This window comes from Uloborus diversus, chromosome 2, assembly GCF_026930045.1.
Source record: "Uloborus diversus isolate 005 chromosome 2, Udiv.v.3.1, whole genome shotgun sequence".
In the NCBI taxonomy this organism is placed as follows: domain Eukaryota; kingdom Metazoa; phylum Arthropoda; class Arachnida; order Araneae; family Uloboridae; genus Uloborus; species Uloborus diversus.
Window position 1 is genome coordinate 44926335 of NC_072732.1, and position 27988 is coordinate 44954322.

At 32.4% G+C, this 27988-nt stretch overlaps 1 protein-coding gene across 1 annotated transcript in view; it reads left to right on the forward strand.

The window, feature by feature from the left end:
* The first annotated feature begins 326 nt into the window (after nucleotides 1-326).
* LOC129216286 (protein qui-1-like) overlaps nucleotides 327-27988 on the forward strand; it is a 53842-nt gene continuing 26180 nt past the window's right edge. Inside the window, exons 1-13 of the mRNA XM_054850496.1 lie at nucleotides 327-438; nucleotides 2823-3025; nucleotides 4982-5165; nucleotides 7474-7659; nucleotides 9105-9188; nucleotides 9856-10006; nucleotides 10733-10904; nucleotides 11806-12012; nucleotides 13045-13903; nucleotides 24314-24489; nucleotides 25205-25301; nucleotides 26819-26934; nucleotides 27466-27583. Coding sequence (XP_054706471.1) covers nucleotides 327-438; nucleotides 2823-3025; nucleotides 4982-5165; nucleotides 7474-7659; nucleotides 9105-9188; nucleotides 9856-10006; nucleotides 10733-10904; nucleotides 11806-12012; nucleotides 13045-13903; nucleotides 24314-24489; nucleotides 25205-25301; nucleotides 26819-26934; nucleotides 27466-27583 — 2665 coding nt within the window. The remainder of the gene's footprint in view (nucleotides 439-2822; nucleotides 3026-4981; nucleotides 5166-7473; nucleotides 7660-9104; nucleotides 9189-9855; nucleotides 10007-10732; nucleotides 10905-11805; nucleotides 12013-13044; nucleotides 13904-24313; nucleotides 24490-25204; nucleotides 25302-26818; nucleotides 26935-27465; nucleotides 27584-27988) is intronic.

Consider the following 27988-nt stretch of genomic DNA (forward strand, 5'->3'; position numbering starts at 1 on the left):
GACCCCCCTTTCTCTTGTGTCACAAAGCGTTACACTGGCACCCCTTACCCTCTTTTACCTTTGTTACATATGTTTTTTTCATAAGAATAGTGTTGTAAAAAAATTCCTGATGTCACACTTGTTGCTTCCTCATTCCTCCTCTTTGTTCAAACAGTAACAATTTTATGAACACCCTCCTTCCTCAAAGCGTGATATCACTTGTGAACGGACCCTTAATCTCTCATGAGGATACTAATTATTATTTATTTTCAGAAATGATCATGCTAAAGGAACGAGACGGAGTATAGGAAGGATTTGCCAGGACTGGACGGAATTCGGTAGTAATAATGGCCGATTCTCAGGACAGCATTTTGGACTCAGTCCTACATGGCAATTTGACGAGCGTTCCTGAACCACCATCAAGAGCTGTCAAAATCATGGTCGTGTCCTCTAAATCAGGTAAGACATATTTATTTACTTTAATTGATTTGAACACAAAAATCGCTTGGAAGAGTTGGAGATTACGGCACATTCAGTGTTCCGCTGCCTTCACTGGCATAGATATGGTGGACGTACGCATTAACAGGAACGAAAACAACAGCAATGTTGATGAAAAATAAAATTAATGTTGTTGGAAGTTACAGTAATCTTTCTGTTTCGTAGGCAGGCAATTTTAACCAAAATGAAGCTTTCGTCGAAGTTACATACGAACAATAGAAGAGCAATAAAGTGTATTTTTGAGAAAGCAAATAGCCTGCGCTTTAGCATTTTTGAAAATAAGTGCAATCTAACAAATAAACGTATTTTTTAAAGTGTTTTGAACTTAAACTTTCACTTTTCGTCTTTTTTTTTTCTTCCAATCTTTTTTATGATTTAAAATGAATTAGTTCTGCAAAAAGTTCAAATTTAATTATTCCGTAAAACCTCATCAAACATTTTTTTAAAAAATTTATTGAAAATTTGAAGTTAAAAAAAGTCCAAAAATAAACCAACTGTCGCATAAATCATTTTGTTTCAGAACATGATAAATAAAATTAATTTAATAAATAAAAAATTAGAAAAAGCTTCAACTTTTAAAATGTAATAACCAACGGTGTAAGTATGTACTGATCACTTAAATATCTTCTTTTTAAGTCCGTGTAATTAGTGCACAGTGAAACTTTGTGAACCAAATGCAGATAAATTAAGATATGTGCTACTGATAACCTAATTGATGGTTTAAAGTTATTTCTGTAAGAATATGATAAACCACGCCTAAAATTATACACTTGTTTTACATTTAAATTTTTATCTCAAAGATATGTGCATTTAATGTGTTTCTAAAAACGAAAACTTGATTCAAATCGATTCATTAGTGTTGTGAGTTGTGAAAATCTTTCATTTCTTGTACTGTTGTGAAGTACATATGATTAATATGAGCTAAATTTCTGCACCAGAAAAGCACTAAAAAGTTTTAAAAATCAATTAAATTACCAACAAATATTTACCAGAAAAACCGTATCAATGAGCTGCTATTTCTAATAATATCTGTTCGTGAAAAATGTCTATGAATCCAAAAGTACGTTAAAGTAAACCTGGGACCTATGCTCTTTTTTGTTTTGTTTTGTTTTTTGCAGCTTTGTAAAAAAATCCATAATGCACGTAAAATAAAATAAATTACTCTGTGTATTTTAATGATAAATTAATAACGTGTATTGCGACAGAAAAATTATTAAAAAAAATTAACAATTATTTTTTAAAACATGACATTGAAGCGCGTCACCCGTATGTTCAGGCTAAGATGCCGCAATTGTGTTGGAGTTATGCCGTATCTGTTATAAGACCCGAATGAAACAATAATTACAAACATTTATGCCTGAAGTATTATTTACGTCGTTAAATACAAAAAGAAACTAAATAACTTTCAGGGTAGTGAGCTTTTTTCCGTTTTAAGCATTCATTAATGTCTGATGATCCATCGTAGGATCATTGCCTGATTGACAGTTAAATTTTTCTCTAAGCATTTTCATCATCTTTTACTATACATTTTCCTAACTTTTATAGCGGCTACGATTACTGATGTTTTCTTAGTTTCGTGATTTGCTTAGTAAATGATGATGGTTTTACACTTTTAATTTCATGCGCTAAAGATTGTATTGATTTAATTTGAGGTGTGCAGATAAAGATTACTTGATGTAGCTGCCTCATCTTGGACTGTCTTTGATACAAGAACTTCACTATCCGACAATGCCTAAAGCGAATAATCTGGAATATCGTTGTGGTTAAGATCAAAAAAAAAAAAAAAAAAAAAAAACTAATTATAACCAAACTTAGTAATTGTACTCCAGTAATATAAAGCTCAAGAAGAAAGTAAAACGAGACATTGTTAGATAAAGTCCACGTTTATATAGTAATAGCAGTATTCCGTAAAAATGAACTGCAGCATGTATACTGGAACGCTGTGCAGCCCTTTTGTTTGGTTTAGAAGACGCACACCAGAGTTGCATACCCTCGTAACAAACACACTGTACTTTATATACACCCACAACGTAGTTGTGACTTCAAAGTCATGCAAGGTTACGATATATAGAGTAAAAAACATTCAGCATAAATGGTTTTAAAACGTTCGATAGGAAAATTATGATAGAAAATAACGATTGTGTTGCTAAAAGTAATGATCAAACTGGAATTCATGTTATACAATGGTTGAAGAAATTTTCTTCTGCACTTCTGATGCTTTCTATCAAAAATTACAAGAAGTGCGGCATCTATCTCTGGTGTGGCACTCTATAGAATTTACCCTGTGACTATTTTTCTTAATGTGTTATGCTCGTTTCACACCTCATACACATTCATTCATTTAGATTTCGAAATGGAGAGGCGCTATTTGCATGAGAACGTTTGGCCTGAGCTTCAGCGTCACTGTGCCTCGTCGGGTGTGGACCTAGAGATCTTAGACGTGCAGCAGGGAATTGACCTGGATTCTACTTATGATCCTCATGCATTTGCTCAACAACTCAAAGAAATTGAAAATTGCCATCAAGAATCTTTAGGCTGCTTCATGCTGGTAAGGTCTTTCTGTTCATCAACAGGTTATCTACAGTACATGAAAGCAGTACAAAGCTGTTTACGCCATTTTGTTAGGTTTATTAATTAAAAAAACGCCTGATTTGAAAAGTGGCATAATTTATAAAAACTACAGATTTTTACGGTAACTTTTCGCCACGGAACTAAAACCGCGCAACACTTAACTGCATTTGGATTTTTTTTAAAAAATTGTAAAGCACCTAATGCTGCAGTTTGCTAGAAGAGTTGTGATATCAGTTTTTTTATTTATATTTCACACATTAAGTCGGCAAACAGCGAATTGTATCATCCAATAATTTTAAAGTCACCGTTTGGAAGCTGCTTTTTCATATTGATTTGAAGTTGTTAAAATAATACTACTAATTAAATCTAAGGTATACTATGATTTTCTTTATTAGTGCAAGACTATAAACACCCAATTGATTTAGATCTGAGTGTGGCCGTTAGAAGGGATAATTGGGTCAAAGTTACCTTGAATGATTGTACGTTTTTTAATACAGTAATGAAATAATCTCCGTCAAATTGTTATCCTGAAAATATCCAATGTGAAAATGTTTGTCTTGTCCGTCTGGAAGTGCAAGTCATGATTAGGGGAAACTAGGGACGTTCGACCCATAGAGAGACTTGACCAGTGATGATTTTTTCAATGAAAAGGATATTTAGGGGACATTTTAGTTAGTATGTTATTTGTTGACCGGTTACACAACAGAATTTTGCAGGGACAATTCATGTAAGAACTGTCAGTGGTTTTCAAGAAATTCAATGTTAAAGGATACTGCACCTTAAAGTATAAAGTTTGAAGATTTCGCAATTCTTTAGATTTTAACCTCCAATTTTGAGGGAAATTACTTTTAAAAGTATGCATGCTGACTAGTATGACTATGACATGTATGACTAGGCATGTATGATTAGGCATGTACGCCTAGTCATACTTTTCTAGTTATCCATTGATATACAGTAGTTTTATGTAACTTTAATCTATGTTGCTAAAAATTTAAGGCAAACAAAGGAAAGCTAGCTAGGGAGCTTTGATTTCAGCCAAGTGAAGAGACTTGACCTAAAGAGCAATTTCATATTTTTGTTTGGTTCGATGTTTTTTCATTGAACTTTTATTTTTGAATCGATAAAATATTGTCATTTAGGATAAATAATTTGATTTCATTCATGCAATGACTCTAATATTGTGAATATGAAGGCCTGATTTTTTAAAATGAATAACTATTATATATAGTATTTTGTTTTAAAAAATTGTTTTTTTTTTTTGACAAATAACTAAAATACTAATAATCTTTGAGCCCAATGAGTTTTACTTAGTAAAATAACTTAAATATTGCTTAAGTTTGATCTAAAATGTTTTGAATTTGACTTCTGCTCTCCTGTTGATATGGAAAGAGATTAATAATAATAAAAAAAATATGTTACACTTCACTTAAAGATGAACATTCTGTATATTCGCTTCAAGTATCGCTTATTTAAAAAAACACCATCAAACCTGCGTTTTTGATTTCAATATCTATGATTCTTCTGATATTCATGAGGGGGTTCATTCTCCCTAAGTGTTGGGTCAAATCTCTCTAGCTCTAGGTACACTTGACCCATTTGCAGACTTGATGAATATATTTCTTTTTGTACCTTTTCTACTTGAAATTTTGCTATATTTTTTGCCATAATAAAGTGCAGAAGGGCAAAGTATTTATGTATATTTTGTATTTCGTCTTACCTATTCTACAAAAAAAAAATTGGGAACTGAAAACCCAAAACTTGGGTCAAGTTTCCCTAGTTTCCCATAGGCAAGGGAAAACCCTATTTGATCTTATTAATTTGTAAATCATAATAATTTCAATCTGTCAATATTAACATGTCAATACCCTTCAATCTTGTATAAAATCTTATATCACGTGCTGTATTTTACGAGATTTTCTTTCTTTCCTTTTAGTGCATGATCGGTAACAAATACAAGCCTTGTTCCCTTCCTTGGTGCATAGAGGAAACGGATTACGACCCTATCTACGAGAAAGCTCAGGAAGCTGGTCTTAATGTAAATCTTCTTTCGCAATGGTATACAAGGAACTCCAATGTTGTACCACCTACCTATATAGTTCGATCACTGGATTCTAAAAGCAGAATCACCCTCAGGTAAAAATTTTCATTGAATATCCAGTAGCGACATGTTATAATTAAATACCCGCAACTGTGCAAGGTGGACGTGAGTCTAACTTCGATGAATACGAAGTGGCAGATAAATGCTTTACTTTTTAACTTTTTTTTGTGAGGATGAGCATTTTTAAACTTATATATCCTATCTTGTGTGTGACAATCTCCGTTCATTCAACGTCACCTTTAAGAAAACGAATAAAGTTGGAGTGGCCATATGAGGTGTCTTCTAAATGGTTGGCAAAAAAACTAATGTTCGGCGATGCTTTGCAACTACCCAAGGCTGTTTAGAGAGGTACTTGTAGAGACAAGGAAATATTTGCACAATATCTACGTAGGATGCGTTTTAGGTTTCGTCAAACCTATCTTAAAGTTTCTTCATATTTTAGAAGAAATAATACATATTTAATGACGTTTCAAAGCAAAGCGGGAAGTGTTCAATACTTAGGGGAAAAAAAAGCTGTTTTATTTAAATACAAGAAACAGTAGCAATATTTTATAATGAAACTTTTTATTTATATATTTTTTAAATTACATATCTATTTCTTTATTTATTGTTTCGACGAAAGAACGGTAATTATCAAACATGTATTACTGTCAGTATAACATTTTAAGTTCATTAAAACTCGTTTGAACGTCTTTTCAACCTAACGTCATAGCTTAAACAAATTTTTGTATAGCTTTTCGCTGCTATGTAGAATGCATGTGTTGCTTTTGCTTTCGAAGAACTTTATATTACTGTACTTCGATTTAAAATATAGCTTTAAACCAAGGTTTCGGAGGTCTAACTCTAAGCTCCATTCATTGCGAAACTGACCTGTTATAATACAGGGTGACAAAAAATAACTTGAACACACATGATACATTTTAATTTTAATGCTAATAAAAATATTACAACCTAACTTCAAAATAAATATGTATATGTTATTTCGTCTAATATATTTACAAATTTTCAAAGTGGCTACCTTTTACCTTGATACAGAGCTTTAAACGTGTCACAAAATTTTCGGCTATGAGCAGCAACTCACTTACTGGTGTTTTATCCCATTTCTTGCATAAGGATTTCTTTAAGGATGCCAAAGTTTTATGAGGTTTAGCACATACCCATGTCTCCAAGACCTTCTTGCTATGTTGAACGGTGTCAACGACTCCCACCTGTAATGGTTTGGAGTGGGGTATGTGATAATGGGAAAACAACACTGGTTTTTGTTCATCAGTGGATAGAGATTAATCAAGGAACATATGTCAAACTCATTTTGGAAGATGCTGTCTTACCTTGGTCGCGAAAGCTATTTGGAAACAAAAGATGGACTTTCCGACATGATTCCTCACCTGCACACAGATCTTAATTCACTCAAGATTAGTGCAAGACACATCTTCCGGATTTCATTCGCGCTCAAGAATGGCCACCGTATTCCCCATGTTTGAACCCAACGGAGTATTCTGTTGGGTTTGGTAACATATCTCAAACTCATTTTGGAAGATGCTGTCTTACCTTAGTCGCAAAAGCTATTTGGAAACAAAAGATGGACTTTCCAACATGATTCCTCATCTGCACACAGAGCTTAAGTCACTCAAGATTAGTGCAAGACACATCTTCCGGACTTCATATGCGCTCAAGAATGGCCACCGTATTCCCCATGTTTGTACCCAACGGATTATTCTGTTGTATCCATTTTAGAGACAAGGGTGTGTACTAAACCTCATACAACTTGGGAACCACTAAAGAAATCCTTATGCATGGAATGGGATAAAATATTGGTAAATGAGTTGCGGCCCATAGCCGAAAATTTTATAACACGTTTAAAGCTCTGTGTTCCCAATCTCTCAAATGATTTACCAGCAGTAATTTCGTTCTACCTGTACAATTCTGAAAAAAGATTCAATTAGAAAAATCGGTGCTTGTCTACTGGTAACGCATGTTTATATTAGCTGGCTCTTTTCTCCTATTTTTTACTTCCCTCTAACCCCCCCCCCCCCCGCAAAAAAGCTGGAGCAAAACCGCAAAGGTTCTTTCAGTTTTTAAAGAATAATTGCATGTATAAATTAGAATGTTTTTACACAAACTGTGCCAAATGCTACGTATTTTAATATTAATAATGTGATTTTTTGAAAATAAACTTTTGCTTAAGTGTTTATTTAGTGATCAGTCTCTCCTATATAGAGTTTAAATTGTAGATAATTCAAATTAGATAGTAAGTACAGGATACAATAACTTTCAAAAAATCTGATTACTAAAGCATATTTAAATTACACAATGTTTTTCATATTAAGGATTTTTTTTTGTTTGTAGACGTTCTTCCGATGTTAAGAAAACTGAATTCGAATCCAGAGCTCAAGAATGGATTGATGAGGAAGAACAGGTGCTGAAAATCATCCAGTACGGTGCTAGAGTGGCTTACGAAGAGGGGTTGATAAACCAAAACAAAGAAACACGTCAAAAACGATTTTTTATGTCAGGTAGATCATTATTGTTTACAAGAAAAAAGTTAAAAAGCTTAGCAGATGAACATGTTAAATGAGACCTTTGAAGAAATTAAAATTTTTAGCTTATTGAGAACATGCTGTTATCTTTTTAAAGCGAGTAATGCTTTTTTCTCCTCTTTCAAATGTAGAAACCTTCTTTAATGATGCAAGATCCTTCGAAATTGAAAAAGTTGAGTTTAACAAAACTACAGATACTTAAATAGCAGATCAAAAATTCAAAATTTTTGATAACTTTCTTATTACATTATTGATATTGTACCAAAAAAAACTTAGATTTCGAGATGAAAAAAACAGTTCGCCGAAAAATATACAGAAGTTTTTTCAGACCCATGTCTTTTTCACGTGACGTGTTCTTACGCTAAGCTATTTAATTATTTGTATTCATTTTATTATGACACAGCAAAATTATACTCGTATAGTTTGTTTTTGTTTTGACAAAATTTACGTTACACAATGAAGAAAACATATCTCTTAGTTTATTATTGAATATAAGTAATTACCATACCCGTAAATGTTTTTAAACCCGTGAAAATTCTTGAAGTACATCATAGAAAATTTTGTGGAACTGATATTAAACATACCTTTATATTACATTTATATAATTCAAAATTTTATAATGTAATAAAGTATGTTAATTTACTTTACACTCTCTCAATAAAAATAGTTGAGACAGTGACAGAAATAATGAAGAATATATTTTAGTGAGCGAAAAAAACTGTTATGAAGAAAATTGTAACGATTTTCTTTTATTATTATTATTAAATAGTAAATTTAATTGCGGGTGGATAGCAAATAATAGAAAAGTTAAGATTTATTCTGTTTTTTTTTTCTGTCTATTTATTTTTTTTTTTCAAAATGAATTTGAAAACAGCTGGAAGATACTTTTAAATGTATGATAAAATATAGTTTTCTTTCCCTTATTTTCATAATCATTAGGTTAATTTACCCCCAAGTACAACATTTAAAATTTCAGGAAATAGGGTTGCTAGTTAATTGAAATTTTAGTAATCGAAACAGTTCATTCTGTCAAAACTTCTAATCCGTGCTTTGTTTAAAGGAACATTTATATTGTTTTCGAAGAAATGAAGATTCATCAAGTTGTTGGATAACCATCAACAGTGACAACCATTTTTTAATTTAGATATTTATTAGTATCGGTCGCCGGGATGTCATTGCGCTTAAACATTTTGAGATTACATTTTGCTATTCCAGCTTTTACTTAATGCCAGTACTTAGCTAAAAATGTGAAGTATTTTTTGCAGGTTTGTGATTCTTAGCATCATATGTAACAGAATGCTGAAATTTTTATCTGGATTATTAAATGTTGGCAACCTTCCAGCTGTTTTAGCTCGCTTCTTGATTTTTTGGAAAATTTGCTGTCAAACCCTGTTTTAACCTGTTTAATTTCTTTTTTCCAGGAGTTTATAACCAATTAGATTTTGCCCTCAGACTTTCATCTGCGGCTCAGCAAAGGATCGTGTGTGTCATTCGACAAATAGAAGGTCTGTAAGTTTAGCTTTTAATTAAAACTTTTATAAGAATAAGTATGTTATGGATAATAAATTCCGAACAAAAAAATATATTACACCCTTCAATGCTTTAATAAATTAGTTATTTAATATAACATTGTTGATTCAATATTGATTGTGAAATTTACCCTGCTTAAGGAGCATTAAAATTTTAATGATTGTTTTTTAAAGAATCTTTCGAAATAGATGTTTAAATCAAGTAAACGGTAGTATCTGCAAATATGAATTTACAAAATATTTGACGAAAAGCGTTTTGAATTCGATAACAATAATAGGGAAATTAGAATTGGACTTTTTTTTTTCTTGCACTTTTTTTTCTGCTGAAACCAAATACGCAAGCCTGTATAATAGAGCTAACGTACAATAAATGACAAAAATGCAAAAAAAAAAAAAAAAGAACAATGAGAAATTGGCAGTTACTACCCTTTGCCCGTCCACGATATGATTCGTCAATGGTGTTAAAGTGTTATGAGCCTAAAAACCACATCTTCTAAAATCATTTTACTTACGTTTTTGTAAGAGCGTTTTTGTTTTTGTAATTTGCTTTACGTTTTTGTAATCAAATCCTTTGACATCAAATTCTTAATCAAATAAATTCTGTCTTAAAGCATTAATGTTATTTTGATTTCTCTTTCTTCAGGCCTTGTCAACAACGACCCCACGATATCCCAGTATGCAGATATATCATCTCAAGAAACTTGTGCACTTGACGAAGAATCCGTATCTAGTCTTCAAGAGCTCATCGATGATGTGATATTTTCAGTAAATCGAAAAAATATTCATTATTTTAAGTAAGAAAACGCAATTTAAGTAGAAAATTGTAATAATTAATGATTATCTAACATGTAGGACAAAAAAGTAAGGTATTACTGACCAACTTATACATATACTTGCGTATCAATGTTAAAGTAACGATTTTCACTCGAGATTTGAAATCTGAGTTAATTGTTATATTGATCTACTTCATAACTATTAAGTTTTCTTTTTTTTTTATTTATTTATTTATTTATTTTATTTATTTATTCATTTTTTTTTTTTTTTTTTTTTTTTTGAAAAGATGGCTAATCAGTTCTAGCAGATTTTGAAAAAATATACTTTTGTATCGTTCAAAAGTTTGAGGCCTCTGCAAAAGTTCAACACAGTTCAACCTTCAAAAAGTCGCCTTTTTTTGCATTTAATTGAGGTGGCGTTCAACCAGCGTCATACAATTTGATGGTTTAGGATACACTTTTTGTTAACTTGTAATTACAATTTTAAACTTATCCGTAAACCCGCTATTAACTTTGTGGACATTATTGAATCTTAATCTTTTACTTTTAAAAGTGATTCTATCATTCGTAACTATCCCATGCTAATACGCTTTATCCTATTTTAGCTAACCCTGTTGTTTGGCTAACTAAAATGTTTTTTTCCCCTCCTTTGCTTCTCTTTTTTCAGTGTTAAAAACATTTTAATGATGTGCGGAGAAAATACTGTCCTAAATAACTTAACAACTGCATTTGTTTTTCTTTATATAGTGTTTCATGGAAAGAAGGAGGTTTGGATTCTAAACATACAGAGCATAGGTTTTATTTAGAAAAATTTGGAAATTCCATTTTCACAAACATCAAAACTCTGGTAGAAGAAGACGTCGCTGCTAACACACCAGATTGGCAGAATCTTCCTCCACGCATCAGGAAACCTATTCAGGTTGAGTTTGTTTTTACTAGAAGAAAAAAAGTTTTGATTCGTCTAATATTTTCGAACAAGCTGAAACATGTTATGAAAAAAATTAACAGCAAATCAAAATATCAAATTGTACCATTAGTGAAAACGTTAATTTTTTTTAAAATAGTTAAAACTGAGGTAATCAGCAGCTGTGTTGGATTTACTGTGTCGCGAATGTCGCAATAGCAAAAGGTTCTCTCATGACCAGAAGGGCCCCAAAAGGGGTAAAAAACAGCACATAAAAATATTTTTCATAATTATGTAATAGACAAAGGGGCCCTCAAAAATGTATTGCGACGGGCTCGCAATAAGCCTCTACTCGGCAGATTTTTTTTTTTATCATAAAAATTGAAGAGAAATGATTTTTTTAATGAACACATTTCTGAACGTCTTTGCACCCATTACCTCGTTTCTTTTGCAATAAAAACTCAAAACACTCGTCTGCAATTCCCTGCACATTTGTGCAATTCAAAAATGTGTTATTACCTTTTATCTTTTAAATAGTTTCTTTTTTTACTCGCATTGGAACCAAGCGTTGGTTTCAATCTTTTAAGACCTGAGATACGCATAGTTAATGCACATTAATGTGTAACAAAAAATAAGAATAGAAATTATGAGTAGTTATGAATAAAATGAAGTAAACAAGTACTTACCGAAATATTTTTTTAAAAATACCTGACGTAAAAAAATTGTTTATGAGGTTTTTTCCTAAAAACAAAAGGAAAAAAGAAGAAATTAAAAAAGAGAAATAAAACTCGAACCTTCTTAGGTATTAAAAAAAAAGACAAGAATTTCTTGTGTCTTCTGAAAAGTAAAAAAGAACGTTGAAAACAAAAGTGTCGTTCTAATTTTCAAGTTAATTACTGTCTTACTTCGTCTTCAGGAAGTGGTCCGAGAGTCCCAGAGTCACCTCAGCAACAGCAGACAGCACTTAAGAGCATTGGGTGTTTCGCAATCCTTGGACAGTGATTGTGGACCTATACTTCAAATCCAGAATCTCATGCTGGGACAAGATGAATCCTTCATGAGGCATTCCCCTGTCATTGTCGTTGGACAAGATGGTTCCGGGAAATCTACGCTGCTCTCACAGGTAATCACTGGTTGAATTTCAAGAGAGATTTTATGTAAAGTATTTACAGACGTAAATTGACACATTGGAAACAATTTTCAATTACTGAATCACCGACAAATGCAACGTTTGCAAAGAAGCACCAAAATACAGTAAAATAAACACTACATTTTCTAACTAGCAAGTTGGCATCGCTTTATGGTGTAATATACCACCTTTTTTTTTCAATGTATAACTTTAAAGTTTATTACACAGCACATCAGTACTAGTATACGAATTTTATTTGCTTTAGCATCAGTAGTTATACGCAACAAGTTATAAAAACCTTTATGGCAATGCGTTTCGCATGGTCAGAAAGTTTGCGTAACGAATTCCATGAGTTTGCAGACAAATTGAAATTTTATTTTCAATTTTTAAACATATTTTTTAAATAATATTTTTTCAACAATTTAGAAGTAGTATTTAGAAAAAAATATAAGCAGATTTTTTTCATTCTATGTTAATAATATATTCATTTTTAAATTTTTGGCTTGAAATGCTTTATCAAATGCTATCTAAATTTTCAAAACACTGTTTTGTTCCAGTTTTTGTTCGATAAAGAAACACAGAAGTAGCAAGAATGCAATCGCTTAGCTAAACGAAATGCAGAAAATAATTAAGCGAAACAACTTATTAAAACTGGTAAAGTTTGACTCCAATTAAATCATCGCTTAATACTTCATTCTGTAAAGTGCGTCAAATGGCCATCCCATTAACACTTTAAGTCGCTTAAAAGTTAAACGAAAACAAGCTTCTTTATTGTGCTAACACACTCCTGTAAATATATATTTTCTTGCGAAAGTTACTTTTAATATGAAGTTAAAAATATTGCTTTGAATATTACGAGTAAAAGTGTTAATTATTTGATTAAAAAGAGTATCCTTTCAAAAGTACCAATTCAACCGCAACTTGACATCAAAATTCCTTAAGACTACCTTAAGAATGTAAACCTGCACTTACGTTTTCCTTCAATGATGAAATTTTTTCCACTTATACTGCATGTTTTTCTTTTAGGTATTTATGTATTGTCCAAAGTGGCTTGGCAACGATGTTGTGCGGATAATCCGTCATGTAGGCAGAAGCCCATGCACATCGTTTACACCAGAACTTCTTAGAAATTTGTGTTTGCACATCAGCCTGCTATTTGGGTTTGAAATAAGCCCGAGTCACTACAGTTTCGAGCTTGGGAAGCTCAGCATTTGGTTCCAGGACTTAATCAAACTTGTGGAAGCTAAGAACAATGACCTCGTGATAGTCCTTGATAATCTACATTCCTTGAGGTGTGCGCCGAACAATCAAGCTTCAATTCTTGGTTGGTTGCCTTGGAATTTACCACCAAACGTCCATATTGTGTGCTCTGTTGCGGAAGAAGAAGAAAAAGTATTAGGTTTACTAAAAACAAGAATCTCAACTAGTGATAATTTTGTGTATATTTCGAATTTGAACGATCAAGCCGCACTTAGCATGATGCAATCAAATTTGAAAGATAACAAATATGTATTAACTTCAGATCAATGGCAATACGTCAAACAGCGTCTTAGCGGCAAATCAGTGTGTCCTTTGTACATTAAATTGCTTTCTCATTTAGCAAGGCGCTGGACATCGTATACGACTGTTACTGAAAAGGATATACCAACTACAATTGAGGAAATAGTGAATATTTTTCTAATGACGTTGGAGAATAAATACGGAATCGAAACTATTACCAAAATTGCGACTTATTTAACTTGCACGAACTTCGGATTAAGAGAAGCTGAAATCGTTGAACTGCTAGCTTCATCGGAATACGAAGGCCCTCAAGTGGACAATGATTTTGAAAGCAAAAAAGTGGAATTTTCTTCTGTTAACTGGTTGGATATCAAAAAAGAACTAAGTAAGTACTTTTAGCACCTTTCCTATTCGCATGCAGTCACTATTTTTTCGTTACTCAATATCAATCTTTCCTGTATAATTTTTTTGCTTTTACTTTCTTACTGTTAAAAAAAATCCTGAAATTTTACGGTAAAAGTTACTGTTATCCATGTGATTTTACCGTAAAATTTTATGGTAGAAAAAACGAGAGTTTAAAAACGCAAAATGCAAACAGCAGGTTCGATCTCGTTATCGTCGTATTTGCAGGCGGTTTCGCTGTCCACAGTGCCAGTTGGATCACATCGAGTGCGGGGAAATGCGGTGTTATCTGCTTCGCACTGTATGTCACGTGTTGTATCAATTGGTGTTGCAATCGTTGTTTTTTTTTCGGTACAATTTACTGTGCATTTTTTCTCTGCTGTAATCATTCCTTTTTATATTAATATCTACTAAAAAAGTTTCCTGAATTTTTTCAACAGTGTACGCTTGTAGTTCGGGCATTGCGATAAATTTTTGAGCAACACAAATCACGGGACATAACTTGGCTAATCAGTGAAAGGAAGTTATTTTTATTGTTTCGTTTAACATACGTCTATTATGGCTTGCGTTATAGAATAAATCTCTTTTACTTACCTTCTAGTACCAGAGGGATTGACGTCACAGCATTATATTCAACGATTCCGTAATAATTTGCATCAATTAAGATTCTTATGAATATTTTCATTATTATTTCTTAAAAGTATATGTCTTGCATCGATATAATAAACTATGCGTCATTGAAAGAATAAAATTAAAAGTTTAAAAAATAAGATGCGTTCATACTTTTATCTAAGCCTTAAAATGTTTTGAAGAAACATTAAGATAACATTTCACTTCAATAATTATCAATAAATAAAAAAATTAACATTGAGAATCAATGAATGAATAGTCCTCTATTTAGGGTTAATAGAAATTGAGTTAAATTTCATATTTTTATGAATGAGAAATTTAGGAGTTATGAAATAAAATATGTGGCTATAATATGGAAGGGGAAGGGGAGGAGTGAGGGATAGAAACTCTTGGCGTGGGCAGAAGGTCGTGAGCTCGATTCTTACCGGTGCCCTGGGGGCTATTTCCCAGTCTTTGTTTTAATCTCCATTCTGATTTGTGCCGTCTGACCGTGCAGTCACTATCAATGTAGAACACTGTAAAATTTCAGAGCTAAAATTAAAATAACAAAAATATAAAACTGTTTTTTTTTTCTCTCATTAAACTCGATATTTATTTAATGATAAGTTTGTAAATTGTTCGCTATTTTTTACCCCCTTAGGTTAAGGGATACTGGGTATGAAACTTTGTGACGGAAGAGATAAGTATAAAAGCGTAGTGCCTGCGTGTGTTCTGATTTAATCTCATCTCTATTTTATTATTCTTCCCCATTTTTTTAAAAAAAAGGATTCTTTTTACAAATATTTTCTTCCTTCCTTACTTACTTACTTTGAACTTAGTGAAGAAAAAAACCTTTACATTGCATAAGCAGTACAATTCCTAGTGAGACGTATCTTATTTTGATTCGAGTGCATTGTAATAGTAGAGCAAATTATTTACGCGAGTAAGAAATCTGGGGCATCTTCAGTCGATTAGGCGTGAGCAAAACAGAAATGGCAGCTGAGTCCACGGCAGTATCCCAAAATTTGAATTTTAAAATGTGGAGTCTTTGCTTGGAAAGTAAAAATGCAAAATAATAGAGTATGATGTTAAATGGGAATTTACTCGAAATGGATGGGAAATGGGCGTCGTGGGGACCGATTAGATTTTGTAGTCAAGGGAAAGCAAACTTATCAGAATTATGGGGAAAGCATTTACAGGTTTTCAAAAATGTTTAAAAAAAATAGTTACATGGATTTACTAGAGCGTGTCAGATATTGATAGTTTAGATGCTCCAATGTGTCGTTGATACTAAAGGAATGCTTATCTGCCGACTCGCGTGGTAAGTGGTGGCCATCTGGAAGGGTGAAAAATGAAAAAATAAACAGTTCTCGCGAGTGCGTCTGATATTCAGAGGGGTTGTTAAGCGAACCCTAAAAATGGTCCTATTCAAAAGAACGTTTCAGAAGTGACGCAAGCTCGTCATTTTAAAAATACAGAAGAAAAGAAAATCGTCATATTGAAATACTTGAGCATTTCAGATTTTTATACAGAAGGTACGGCTTGATGTTCCAGTCATCGTAGTCAAATATCTGACAATTATTTAGTAGGGTATTGTTAATCTGAACACTAAAAAAAAAAAATATCGCCGATCATATCTACTAACCACTGAAGTATTCCGTTACAGATGTCAATTCACACGCTACAAGCTTTAACAGCACCGTTGTTTTGTGATCAGCTGGAATTGCTTACTGCGCATTGCACGCTCTAAACTTGATAAACGATTTTTATTACTTCGGCTAGTAGAACTCGGCAGATAATATTTTATTCGTAATTCTTACATTTTTTTCCTTCAAAAAAAAAAATAATAATAATAATAATAACTACTTTCGAGAATGTCAAGACAACGTTTTGCAACTTTGTAACCCTCCCACACCCTTACGTCACGCTATAATCGTCCGATTTTCTAAATGCCTACACATTTTAGCTAGTAATTAACCCACCTTATCTTAATCTGACGCGTTTCAGTATTTCTGACGATCGATTTTTTTACTAGTGTGACTGGATGTCCCAGACTCAACTATATTATCATAAATCAAGGTGGAGGTAGTCAAAAAAAATGAAAGGTATCCCCCTCCGTTCCTCTGACGCACTCGAGTAAATACCAAAAAACTCTTTGGGTTCCCTTACTACAATGAAGCCTAGGACACGGTATCAGACAACGTGTTTTGACTTCTACTGTCCCTACATTCTGGGTCGAATCGTTCAAAGTTGACTTCTGTTATAAGCCGACGCGTTTGTAGATTTATTGCATGCATGCTGGGGGCTAACAGCCGGTCAAAATGCTGCCCACATCAAGTAAGGGATATCAATAGAAGAATGTGTAAGTGGAAACGACGACAAATTTCGTTCCTTATTTTAACTGACAGTATGTGCTTTTTATCTGACGGAATCAAGTAACTTTATATGGAAAACTCAAACTGCGAGGCACTGTTATTTTCATCGAAATCGCATCAATATCAGTAATTTCACCGACATTTACAACGTTAGAAAGACATTTCAGAAACAGTAGTTCAAAAAAAAAAGGGGGGGGGGGGTATGCGGTTCGAAGTTTCTTTTGCGCATAAGATAATTATATTTTAATGGATATCTTTTAAAGACCATATTATAGTGTGGGGTTTACAATTTTCTTTATGATGAAAAAATCATGTGAATGTTTTTCTTACATTTGGAAATGCGAAATAAGTGGTGAACTTTGTGGGCCATCTGGAACAACAATTATGGTCTTAAAATAAATTTTTCCGAAAGAAAATATATTTGTTGTTGTTTTTCTCTAATGTACAAATTGCGTGTTTTTCATTTTGTACTAAAACCTCAATAAAATACACATTGCGTTTAATGCGAGCATGATTTCGTTTTAGTAGAACATTATTGCTGTCAAAAATGTTTGAAAATCTAAAATTCCTTAATCATCCCAAAAGATTCCCGAAAAACAACACTATTTTGTACTTTTTTAAAAAGCTTTTCCTTATTCTCATTTTTTAAGAGAAAAGTAAAAACAGAACGAATTTTAATGTGCTTTCCTTTCTTTTTAAAGCTTTAAAAATATATAAGAATATTCTTTACAAATAATTAATGGTTTTAGAACCAAGGCTTTATATTTATCGCAATTTTGACAATGAAAGCCTTGTTTTAGGAACTCAAAATCATTAGCGTCCAAACTTAGCAAAATAGTGTTGAATCAGTACTAAAAACGTAAGAAAGTGAGCATGATTTCAAGTTTCAAACTTTACGATTTTGACGCAATTTATGCAAAATATGCTTAGTTTGATCTATTGGAAATTGCACTTTCATTCAATGCATTTGTGATCTCTTTAGTTATGATTTTTATGTTGTATTATCTTGTTTATTTATATTTTTTCTGTGTTAGTCGTAATCTAGACTAATTTGAATGTTTTAAATTTCTCATTAAAATTCCTCGCAGTAGGAGTTCGAAAAATGGCGGTTAGCAAACTAAAAGAATAGAAGCGAAATTGTTTTTGAGCCCATGCTTGTACTCTTGCTTTGTACCAAAAACGTCGCACTTAAATTCCTTCGAGATATTAAGTGGAAAGTATCCCACCCCGGGAAGGAAAGGAACATATTACTCATAATTTGTAAAAAACGTAGTGGAAAAGGGGGCTCATGTTAACACTTTTTTCATTTCCTTATTTTTCAAAAAATATTTACAATTTCTCAGCGCAAAAGTGTATCCATGATTGAATAAACTTTTTTTTGTATCATGGAATTTTTGGGGATTTTTAAAAAAAGTATTTCTTTACTTCATGGCATTTTTTTTTAAAGTCTGCAGTTGTTCATATGTTCCTCAAGAGGGGGCCACATGTGTACAGGCATGAAGCATATATGAGCACGGGTAAAAATGCAGGAGAAGCATCATATTTTAAAGAAAAATTCTTCAATATGAAACATATACCTAAATAACAAATACATTGTAGGGTTTGTAACCTATACTGTGTCAATTTCAACTGTATAGTCATTGTTCCACAAAGGAAATATTTTTTCCCGAATATATAACTGCTTACTGTCAAATTTTAAAGTCTCGTAGCCTGTTCTGATCACTGAATATACAAGAAAAAACTTATATGAATACATAATAAAAGTATTTTTTTATTATGTAAGGGTTATTCTATATATATACTTTGCTTTTAAGCTTCATACATTGTTTGATAATGTATTTTAAAATGATTTTAAACTTCAGTTTTTAATTAAATGAAAATATTTTGCGTCTTTTTATTTCCTGTAAAAGTTATATAACACTAAACTAGTCGACCCGTGCGGAACTCCGCACTGTGCTTTGAATCGTTTCGTAAGGCATTTCGCTCTTTAAAAATTTCAAAAGAAGAACATTATGAAGAAGAACCGAAAAAAAGTAAGCGCAAAGAGAAGGCATGTAATTTAAAGACATCAGTAACAAAACCTCGTTAAATACAACGTTGTGATAATTTGATCATCGCTCACCTTTTGGTCGTACATATTTTCAATGCAAACATAAATATCATTAAAAGTGGCTGAGTAGTGACTCGTGAAAAAGCAATAATTGTGCATGTGAAAAAACAGGTTGTGGCAAATACAGTCCTACCCATGTGAGCATCTGGCAGGAAAAAAAAAGAAACAATAAAGAGATATTTATTGGCACGTATTCGAATTGGCGCCATTCTGATTAACAGCCTGACACTCCAACAAACCTAGCAATTGTGCCTTCCTTTTCGAAAGCTATTCATTGAAGGAATGCGTAGTAAAAAACAGCAAAACAGCTTTTTGCCAAAAAATAATAATAATAATAATAAGATCATGCTTCTATATTTTGTCATTAACCAGCATGATACGATTTAAAATTATTCGTAAAGCATGGAAGTTGATTAAAGAATAACGAAGATCTCACGTAGCGATTGAAATAAGCATTCTAGAGAAGTAATAATTTAGATTGAAAATAAGGGTTTTTATTTTTGAATATTGAACTATTTCACATAGAAGATTGCTTTAACCGTTACGGCTTAAATGCCCACACACGTTTCTCTTTTAATCGAACACTTAAAATTCAAAACCAAAACCAGTTGAACTGAGTTCGTTTTTTAGGTGTAATTTTTCGAACGTAGACAAAATGTTTTTTTTTCAGCAGAAAGCAGAGGAGTAGAAGATGATTTCTTGCTAATGAAGTTGATAATAATTTTAATGCTTTATATCGTATTTGTGCGAATAAAAAATTAAAGGTTTACTGGGTGAAACTCGTAGTTTTAATTTGGCGTAGTATTTTTTCATTTGTACAAAAGGTTGAACACTGCTATTAGAAACATCTACATTTCAGCATACAATGAAAATGTTTTTCTGCACAAAAAGGATTTCCTTTAGGTAAATCTAATACTTTTTTATGCTTCTATTATGCTGAGTGATCTGGATGTAGTCAGAGCTTAAAAAAAAGGAAGAACACCCTTCAATTAACAGTCAACTTATCTGAATGATAACTGTAGCCTACATAAAGGAGTCGAAACACCAAGTAGCATTCCCACTGCATTTATTTTATTACGTGTGTATGTTATGAGTACATGTAATGCATAATACTAATATAAATTTGATATTATGTCGGAGAGCCCCAGCTTACCCGAAGTTCAGATAGTTTATAGCCGAACGCTCTACCGAAAAAAAACTTATTTTAACCAAACAACTAATTCCAGTGCTTTAAAGCTTTATTAAAATATGAACACACACACACAGGCTTTTTTTTTTTTGCCGAAAGCGACGTAAAAAAATTGGAAAACTGCATTAGAACTTTGCAAAAAAAAACCAAAAAAAAAAAAAAATGCATAAGAACTACAGGCTGCATCAAGGTTTTCAAACAGCAAGGGGCGTTTTCGAAAACTTGATTTTTCGACCGTAAGTTTATTTTTCTTCATTAACCAGCCTGATAAGTTTTAAAATGAGAAGGTAATAATATATAAGATAAGATATTGAAGAGAAATGTTTTTATTTTTGAAAATTTTTACAATTCGTTACCGCAGGCTGCTTGAACCGTTATGACTTAGATGGCAGCACGTGTTCATCATTTAACAGCACGGTTAAAATACAAAATAAATTGAACTATGCTCTATTTTAAGCGTAGCTTTTCAAATGTAGTAAACATGTGATAAGCTATTTTTTTTTTTTTTTTTTTTTTTTTGCAAAAAGAAGAAAAATTATATATTTTACCCTTCAAATTGAGGTAGTAAATTTTTTATTTGTACAAAGAGTCAAAAACTCATTAGAAGAATATATATTTCAATATACGATTTATTACTTTTTTTCTGTACAAAAAACAATTCTATTGTAGTCTGAAATCTTAAACCTGTTACTTATATTTTCGCTTACATTATGCTTTAATTTTCTTACCAAAGCCAAAGCTTTAAAAAAGAAAAAAGAAAAAAAACGTACAAATCAGAAGTAATTTAGCACAAAGCCACATCAAGTTTTCATAACAGCAAGGAGCGTTTCCTTCTCATTTATTCTGTTCCCTCACATTTGTTATTCACTTAATTAAGTGTTCATGCAAAGCGCGATATTTCTCAAATTTTTTGATGCAGATTGTCCGGACGTGGGCCCGAACACTCATTCTCCTGGTTGCGAGGAGAACGCTCTGCCGATCAAGCTATTCAGCTCTGTCGGTTGTAGTGCAAGTTAAAGTTATAAGTTTAACCGAAAACCTCATTCTGATTCTTTAAAAACAGGTTTTTCGGATGAAAAAAACAATTTTTAGACCGTGGGTCTATTTTTCGTCAGTAGCCAGCACGATAAGCTTTAAAATAAGGTGTAAATCAAAGAAATCGATCAAGAATTGAGGAAAATCTGGCGTAGAAACCAAAAACAGGCTACAGAAATAATATATAAGGATTGTTGACCAACTATTTAATAACACAAAACGTTAAAAAATAAAAATAATAAACATAAATAAATAAATATTTAATAGTTTTTATTTTAACTAGCAATAAGTTTACAAACTGATTATAGGAAAATAATAATTATAAATATTTACACATTTTTTAACACTTACAATATCCTACACTAATAATAATATTACAGAGAGCGGCTATGGGAACTGTTCACTTGTGCCCCTATATGTTGGGTTCACAAGTGCCCCATTGTCTACTTTAGAGCTAACTCGCAAAAATAAAGAATTTTTAATTTAATTTAAAAATTTAAACATTGTTACAAATTTACTTGAATGTTCATTCAATGGTTTGTAATACTGAGATTTAGATTAGCAGTTAGTTTTTAAAATGTTTTTGCGTAAAAAAGACAGTGATAAAAAATTTTCGACACCTGCTAAAACAAAGAAGTTGCCTCCACAGAAATGTTAAATGGCATATTGGTCTAAATATTTGTTCAAGAGGTACAACTGGTACTGTCCTTATTTGTGAATTTTTCCAGATTTTTTGCTTGAAGTGATCTTAGTAAAATATACCATGTTCACATGTGCCCCGTGTTCACATGAGCCCCTTTTCCCCTACTAGATATTGATTGAAAAATCTAAATTTAACTAGAAAATCGCCGGTCAAGGTATGACTGCCATTTTTCTTCGGACTCCGCATCCCTGCTTAAATCATTCTGAAGCTGTTCTATGTGTACGTTTCCTGACACCTGAGCGATATCACACCTACACTTAAACTCTCACCACGCATGTTACAAAATATAAGCAGCCACAGAAAAAAACCATTGTAGTGGTCCAATTTTTTAATTCGTCAAAATTTGTAAATGAAAGGATATAAGCACGGAACATTTCACGTATCTCCACAGAAAACAAACGCGCAAAGTTAGGTCTGGTGACCAGGGGAGGGACAATCCTGAAGTGCCTAACCACCTCTCCGTTGATTGCCATTCTGACGAACTTAATAATAAATACAAAGTGGGACACACACGACGTCACGCAGAGACATCTATTGGCAGCCAATTAAAACTTTACGATTCCCTCTTTCAGTCAAGTTCCATCAGAGTGCTTTGGGTCTAATATTGGCAGCATTGGTGGTCTTCTGAAACCCTACCATTAATTTTGAATCACTTACAATTTAAACAGACAGCTAATGTTAGAAAATGGAAACTCGTATACACATACACAAAAAAAAAGGAAAGAAAAGAAGTCTTGTTTATGTGAGAAACTTTAACCAGATTTGAGTGGGCGGTATTCTAGTATGTGCTCTTAGGTACAAAAAGGTTAGGGATCGCTGATCTAGGGTAATGCTGGAGGTAATTTTCACTCAATTACTCCTGAACAGCGCGCTGGAAGACATTGCAGACATGCTCATTAACGTTCATATCTGATTATTTAAGTAGCCAACGGAAGTGTTTAAAGCCAAAATATTGATCCTAATAGCAGCTTCTGACGCGTGAGGTGGCACATTGTCCGGCTAAGAATATCGATGTCAGTTAGAATGCACACTAGTCATTAATGGTTGTAGGTGGTTTGATAGGATGTCTATGTACTTGTTACCCATTAAAATAGTATATAGACGTACCAAAGGTCCGATGTCATTCCAATTGACTCAGCCGACTATTGCGTTGCCTTCAAAAGCTTGAACAGAACTTTCTTGACATGAAAGGTTCATGGATTTAAGAAATTTTCTCCATACTCAAACGCATTCATCTGCCTGATTCTACTGGAAACAAGACACGTCAAACCAGCAACGTCTTTCCAGTCGTCAACCGTCCAATATAGGAATTGGCAACCAGGATTAAAGTTCTGTGTCCTTTAATAAACAATGATACACAAGTAGGTCTACGGTTCCGAAAGCCAAGATCCCTGATGACCTGTTGAGCAGCAGTTCTTACCCTGGCGCTTATTGATCTTCTAGCAATGAATTTTGCAGCAATTCGTGGGAGGGTTGCTCGTCTGACATGTTTAATGATTCTTGTAGGCTAGCTTTAGTCACATCGTTCTTTCACCATCTATTTGGGGCCACCGTGATTTCTCAGATTCCATGTTTTTCCGGATTACTTTTATTCGCAGTACACTTGAGGAATGGTTGTAGGAGAAAACCTAAAATGTAAAACTTTGGAGATTCTATGGCCCGTTTCTCGGGCATCAACTATAGCAATACGTTCTAACTCACTTAAATCAAGATAACTAGACATTGAAACAGAAGTACCTGGTCTAAAATCCTTGCCAGACATTCTTGTCGTCTGATATAGGAACTGCTAATCACATCAAATAATTAGTTTCTTACTTCTGTAACTTGCAGACGAATATGTATACCAGTTATTTTAGCACTTTAGTGTAAACGCAGCTAGATCTCCGTAATGCATGCAAACTTTCTTTTTTTGCTGTTTTTTTAACGTCATTGATCAAGTTTTAATACTTTATCAGAAAGGTATTTAATTATTTGGATTTCTTATGCGTTTAAAAAAAAAGAAATGAATTATTTTAATGGATTTGAATGCAGTTTGTATACAAAAAGAAGTCGCATTCAGGACAAACAGAATTGAGATGGTGTCCAAAAAAAAAAACTTACTTGGTTATAAGAAATAGAAAAGAGACTGAGAGCGACAACCTACCCTGTAAAGGGAAACTCGTTTCAACCCCGAGGAGCTGTTACGGTGTGGTCGTCCCTCTAGAGTACCCATTTGTGGCGGAAAATTTTGAGTACTTCATTTTGAGTAGTTTGAAATAGTAAACGATGCCATGATGGTGCTACTATAGGCAAAATATTTTTTTTACTTATCAGTTTCCTAAACAGTTTAAAATAACACATTGTAGCAGGAATGAATAATGTTTTCACCCTAGGTGTCTTGATGAAAATGTACTATGTGGATAAGAGGCCGTACTTGTATTGGAGTCATACAACGATTGCAAATGCAGTTCGTGCACGTTATCTATCTAACAGCAGTGACTCGCAGCTTTGTCATGCAGATTTAGCAAGTGCTTTTCATTTGGGGTTTCTAATGGAGAAGGAACAAAAGGTATTTATAAAAAAAATCATTTGATGAATGCATAATGCATCATAGTTTATAAAAATAACATGCATACAACTTTTTCCCCACATTTCTCAAGAAATTAAACGTAGTTAGGTTTTTTTTTTCTTCATTTTTTAGGCTACTAGTTTTTGAATAATTGAATTTTAAATGCAAAAATTGCACAAACTTAGCAACGGGCTGAGATATTTTAGAAGAACTAGTTGAATACGAAAATTCAATAATGAGTTTAAATTGGTGTTTTATTTACCTACTTTTAATAACAGACATTCAATATGATTATAACTATAACAGTTTGAATGGATAATGGATTGGATGTTTTCAGAAAAGCATCCAATCGATGGTTCCAAAAATTATGCGATGTATCCAACCATATATGCTCTACAGACGTCAATTAACAAATCTAAAAAGCATAGACGTACGTCGCAGCGTCGCGCTTTTTCTGATTAAAACTTTAGAGTTTATCAAAAGACAAATCTGACTAGACCATTATATACTCAACAATTTTAAAATGTTGCTTTTCTTTCATTATAGTTATGAATGATATAAAAGGACAACCGGCTGACTATCGCAAGAAAACTTGATTTCTAAAGAGATTTAAAAATATCTGATGTTCTTTTATTTAGTTGTAGTATTCTTTATTGATGTTTACTAGATGAACTCTAGCGTTGCTTGTTGCTTACATGATCATTTTGAACTTCAGGGTTCTCCATTGGATGAATCCAAATCGAAACGCAAAGATGATTGGTCCGATATGCTCAGAGAGATTGACGAGCTTTGGTACCACCTCATGCTCAGTGGTCAGTCGAATCATTAAGTGGTTTGTTGTCATGTCATTTCCTAACCTTCCTCAAATTTTGCCTGATTTTAGTATTGATTTATATGCACTATCCCATTAATTTGAGCATTTATTTATGCACTGAAGCACAAAAACGTTTTTGAAACATGTTTATTGCAAAAGATTTTCGTTGTAATAACTCATTATTTTATAACATTTTTTTCGTTTGAAACCTGTAAAAAAAAAGATAATAACGTTGTAGTAACATAATACGAAGTAAAATTACTAGTTCGAAAGTAGTTGCTTAACTTCATACATTCCACGAGTCATAAAATGATTTTTTCTGACATTTAGTTTGATTTTAAGTTATTGCAAAATATGATAGTTTTATTTTATTTTATTTATAATTTTTTTCAACGTTTTCTTTTCGAACTTCAAAAATCATTACTATGAAGTTTTTTTTTAATAATATAATTTATCTATTTGTTTTTATTTATTTTTTAACTTTAAGCAATGTTTTTTTTCTGCAAAGTATATGTTGCTTTTCAGCGAATAACACGTTATTTACACGAATAAACAAACTTCGTATTTTTTTGCAGAAAGCAAGAGACAAAGTCAGACATTCGTTATTTTTAGCAACTGCTAGTTGATACTGTATGAAATGTAATTTAAAACTCATTACTTAGGTATTTAACTTCTTTAAGAGCATGCTGTGACACTAAAGACACATCAAAAGTTACACATTAGAAATGTTCCACTGTTGTATTACTAGTCTTAAAAAATACTTGGTATGTTTCACCTCAAAAAAACGTCAATTAATACAAACCAAACGTTCAAAAGGGTATGAACGTGCTGACTACAACGGATAATGCTTAATTTCACAACATTTTAGAATTATATGTACAACGCATGAGCATTAAACTATGCAAAAGAGGCTTTGAATGATATGCATTATGTATCAAATATTTTATCGATTAAGTGAGTGATTGAGACACAAAAACGTATCAAAAATGTACGAAAGTCAGTTACATGAAATTAGAATTTATGCACTTTCCGATTCCAATTAAAAGACAATATTAGCACGTAGTAGAGAGGCTGTTATGGAGATACTAAAAGAAGGAAAGCATCGTTAGTATACTCGTAAATATGCGATTTTTCTCTTTTCAGAACGTGTTTCAAAATTTTATGATACTGACATATCAGCAAAGAAAGCAGTTTCTTTTACATAATTTAACATTACTTTTGCTTCTAAGTTTGCTTAATTAAGCATCAAAGCTATTTGACTATTTTTTTATACTTAAGAACATGAGTTAATCCCTAGATTTTAGATTTAATAGCTTAGGCATATTTTTTATGTAGAAAGATTGTTTTATTATTTGTTGTTTAATTACATATTTTAATTACATACTTGTAATCTGAAATGAAATTTCAAGTTTTTGAATATTTGGTTATGTATTAAAATGTCTACCAATTATTGCCAAAGAGAAATATAATTCTATGACTAAAGCTAGTTAAAGAAAATCTTTTTTTTTCATACAGGAGATCAAAAAAAACTGAAACAAGATGCTGCTTGCAATTTTGACTTCCTTTTAGCAGCAACGAGAGGTGCTTCAATTAGTTATACACGAAGTATATTAGAAATAGTACGATGTCAAGTAAGAATTTTTCAATAATTTTGAATTTGAATTGAAAGAGAAAAATATGTTCATATGTTTAGTTCAGAAAAAATAATTAAAATGAAATACAAAGAAATAAAAAATAAATCCAAAGTTATTTTAACTTCTTCAAATTTACTGAGTAGCATATGTTTGTTTTTAAAAATCGGTACCTCAGAAGTTTATATTCTACATTAACAGATCTTACATACCTGTAACCATACCTTCTTCATAAACAACATGACGCAGTACTCCTAAAGCGATGCTTATCCTAATTTCAATGTTTTCACTTAATTAATTGCATTAATTTAAACATTTGAGAACAACAGGATTTAACTATTTGTATCGCCCTTTAATGATCTGCACAACAACGTTGATTATTAGGATGTCTAGTAATTTAGTATGCGAAGGTTAAACTTTGATCAAACAGGTTTTAATGTAAATTTAATGGTACAGGCTAATTTATGTTTACTGTTTATGTTTCAGAACAAATTATATTTTCTTAAATATATAGAAATGTTTTCTCAACAGATGCTCGACTGGGAGATAGAACTGTTATACAGTATGACCAAGCAGTCTGTAGACGTTCTAAGTCAGGATCCACAACAATTGGCAACAGAAATTATCAACTGGTTGCGACCATTTTTGAGTAAGAAACGCTACTTGATAGCATTCGAAATTAATTATTTTAAATATACATTCAATGCATAGATATATTACAAAGTAATAGTAAGAATATTGAATAATGTGTAATGCTTCTACGCTTTATAATGAATAGTTTGAAATTTTGATAAATATGTTATTGCAGGTAGAGAAAAATCTCTGAAAGATTATAAGTCAGTTTAATGGAGAACAAAAGGTAGTCGCAGGATTGGCCGGCAGAAACAATGCTTTTTTGAATAACTAGGAGCATGCACCGGGGGGGGGGGGGTAGAAGGGACACCTGTTGACCCAGGCCCGAGCCTGAAAGGACCCAATTTTTTTTTTTAAACTAGGGGTAAAATATAGGGGTAAACATTATGTAGGGAGGCTCGGAAAGAACATTTGTGACGGG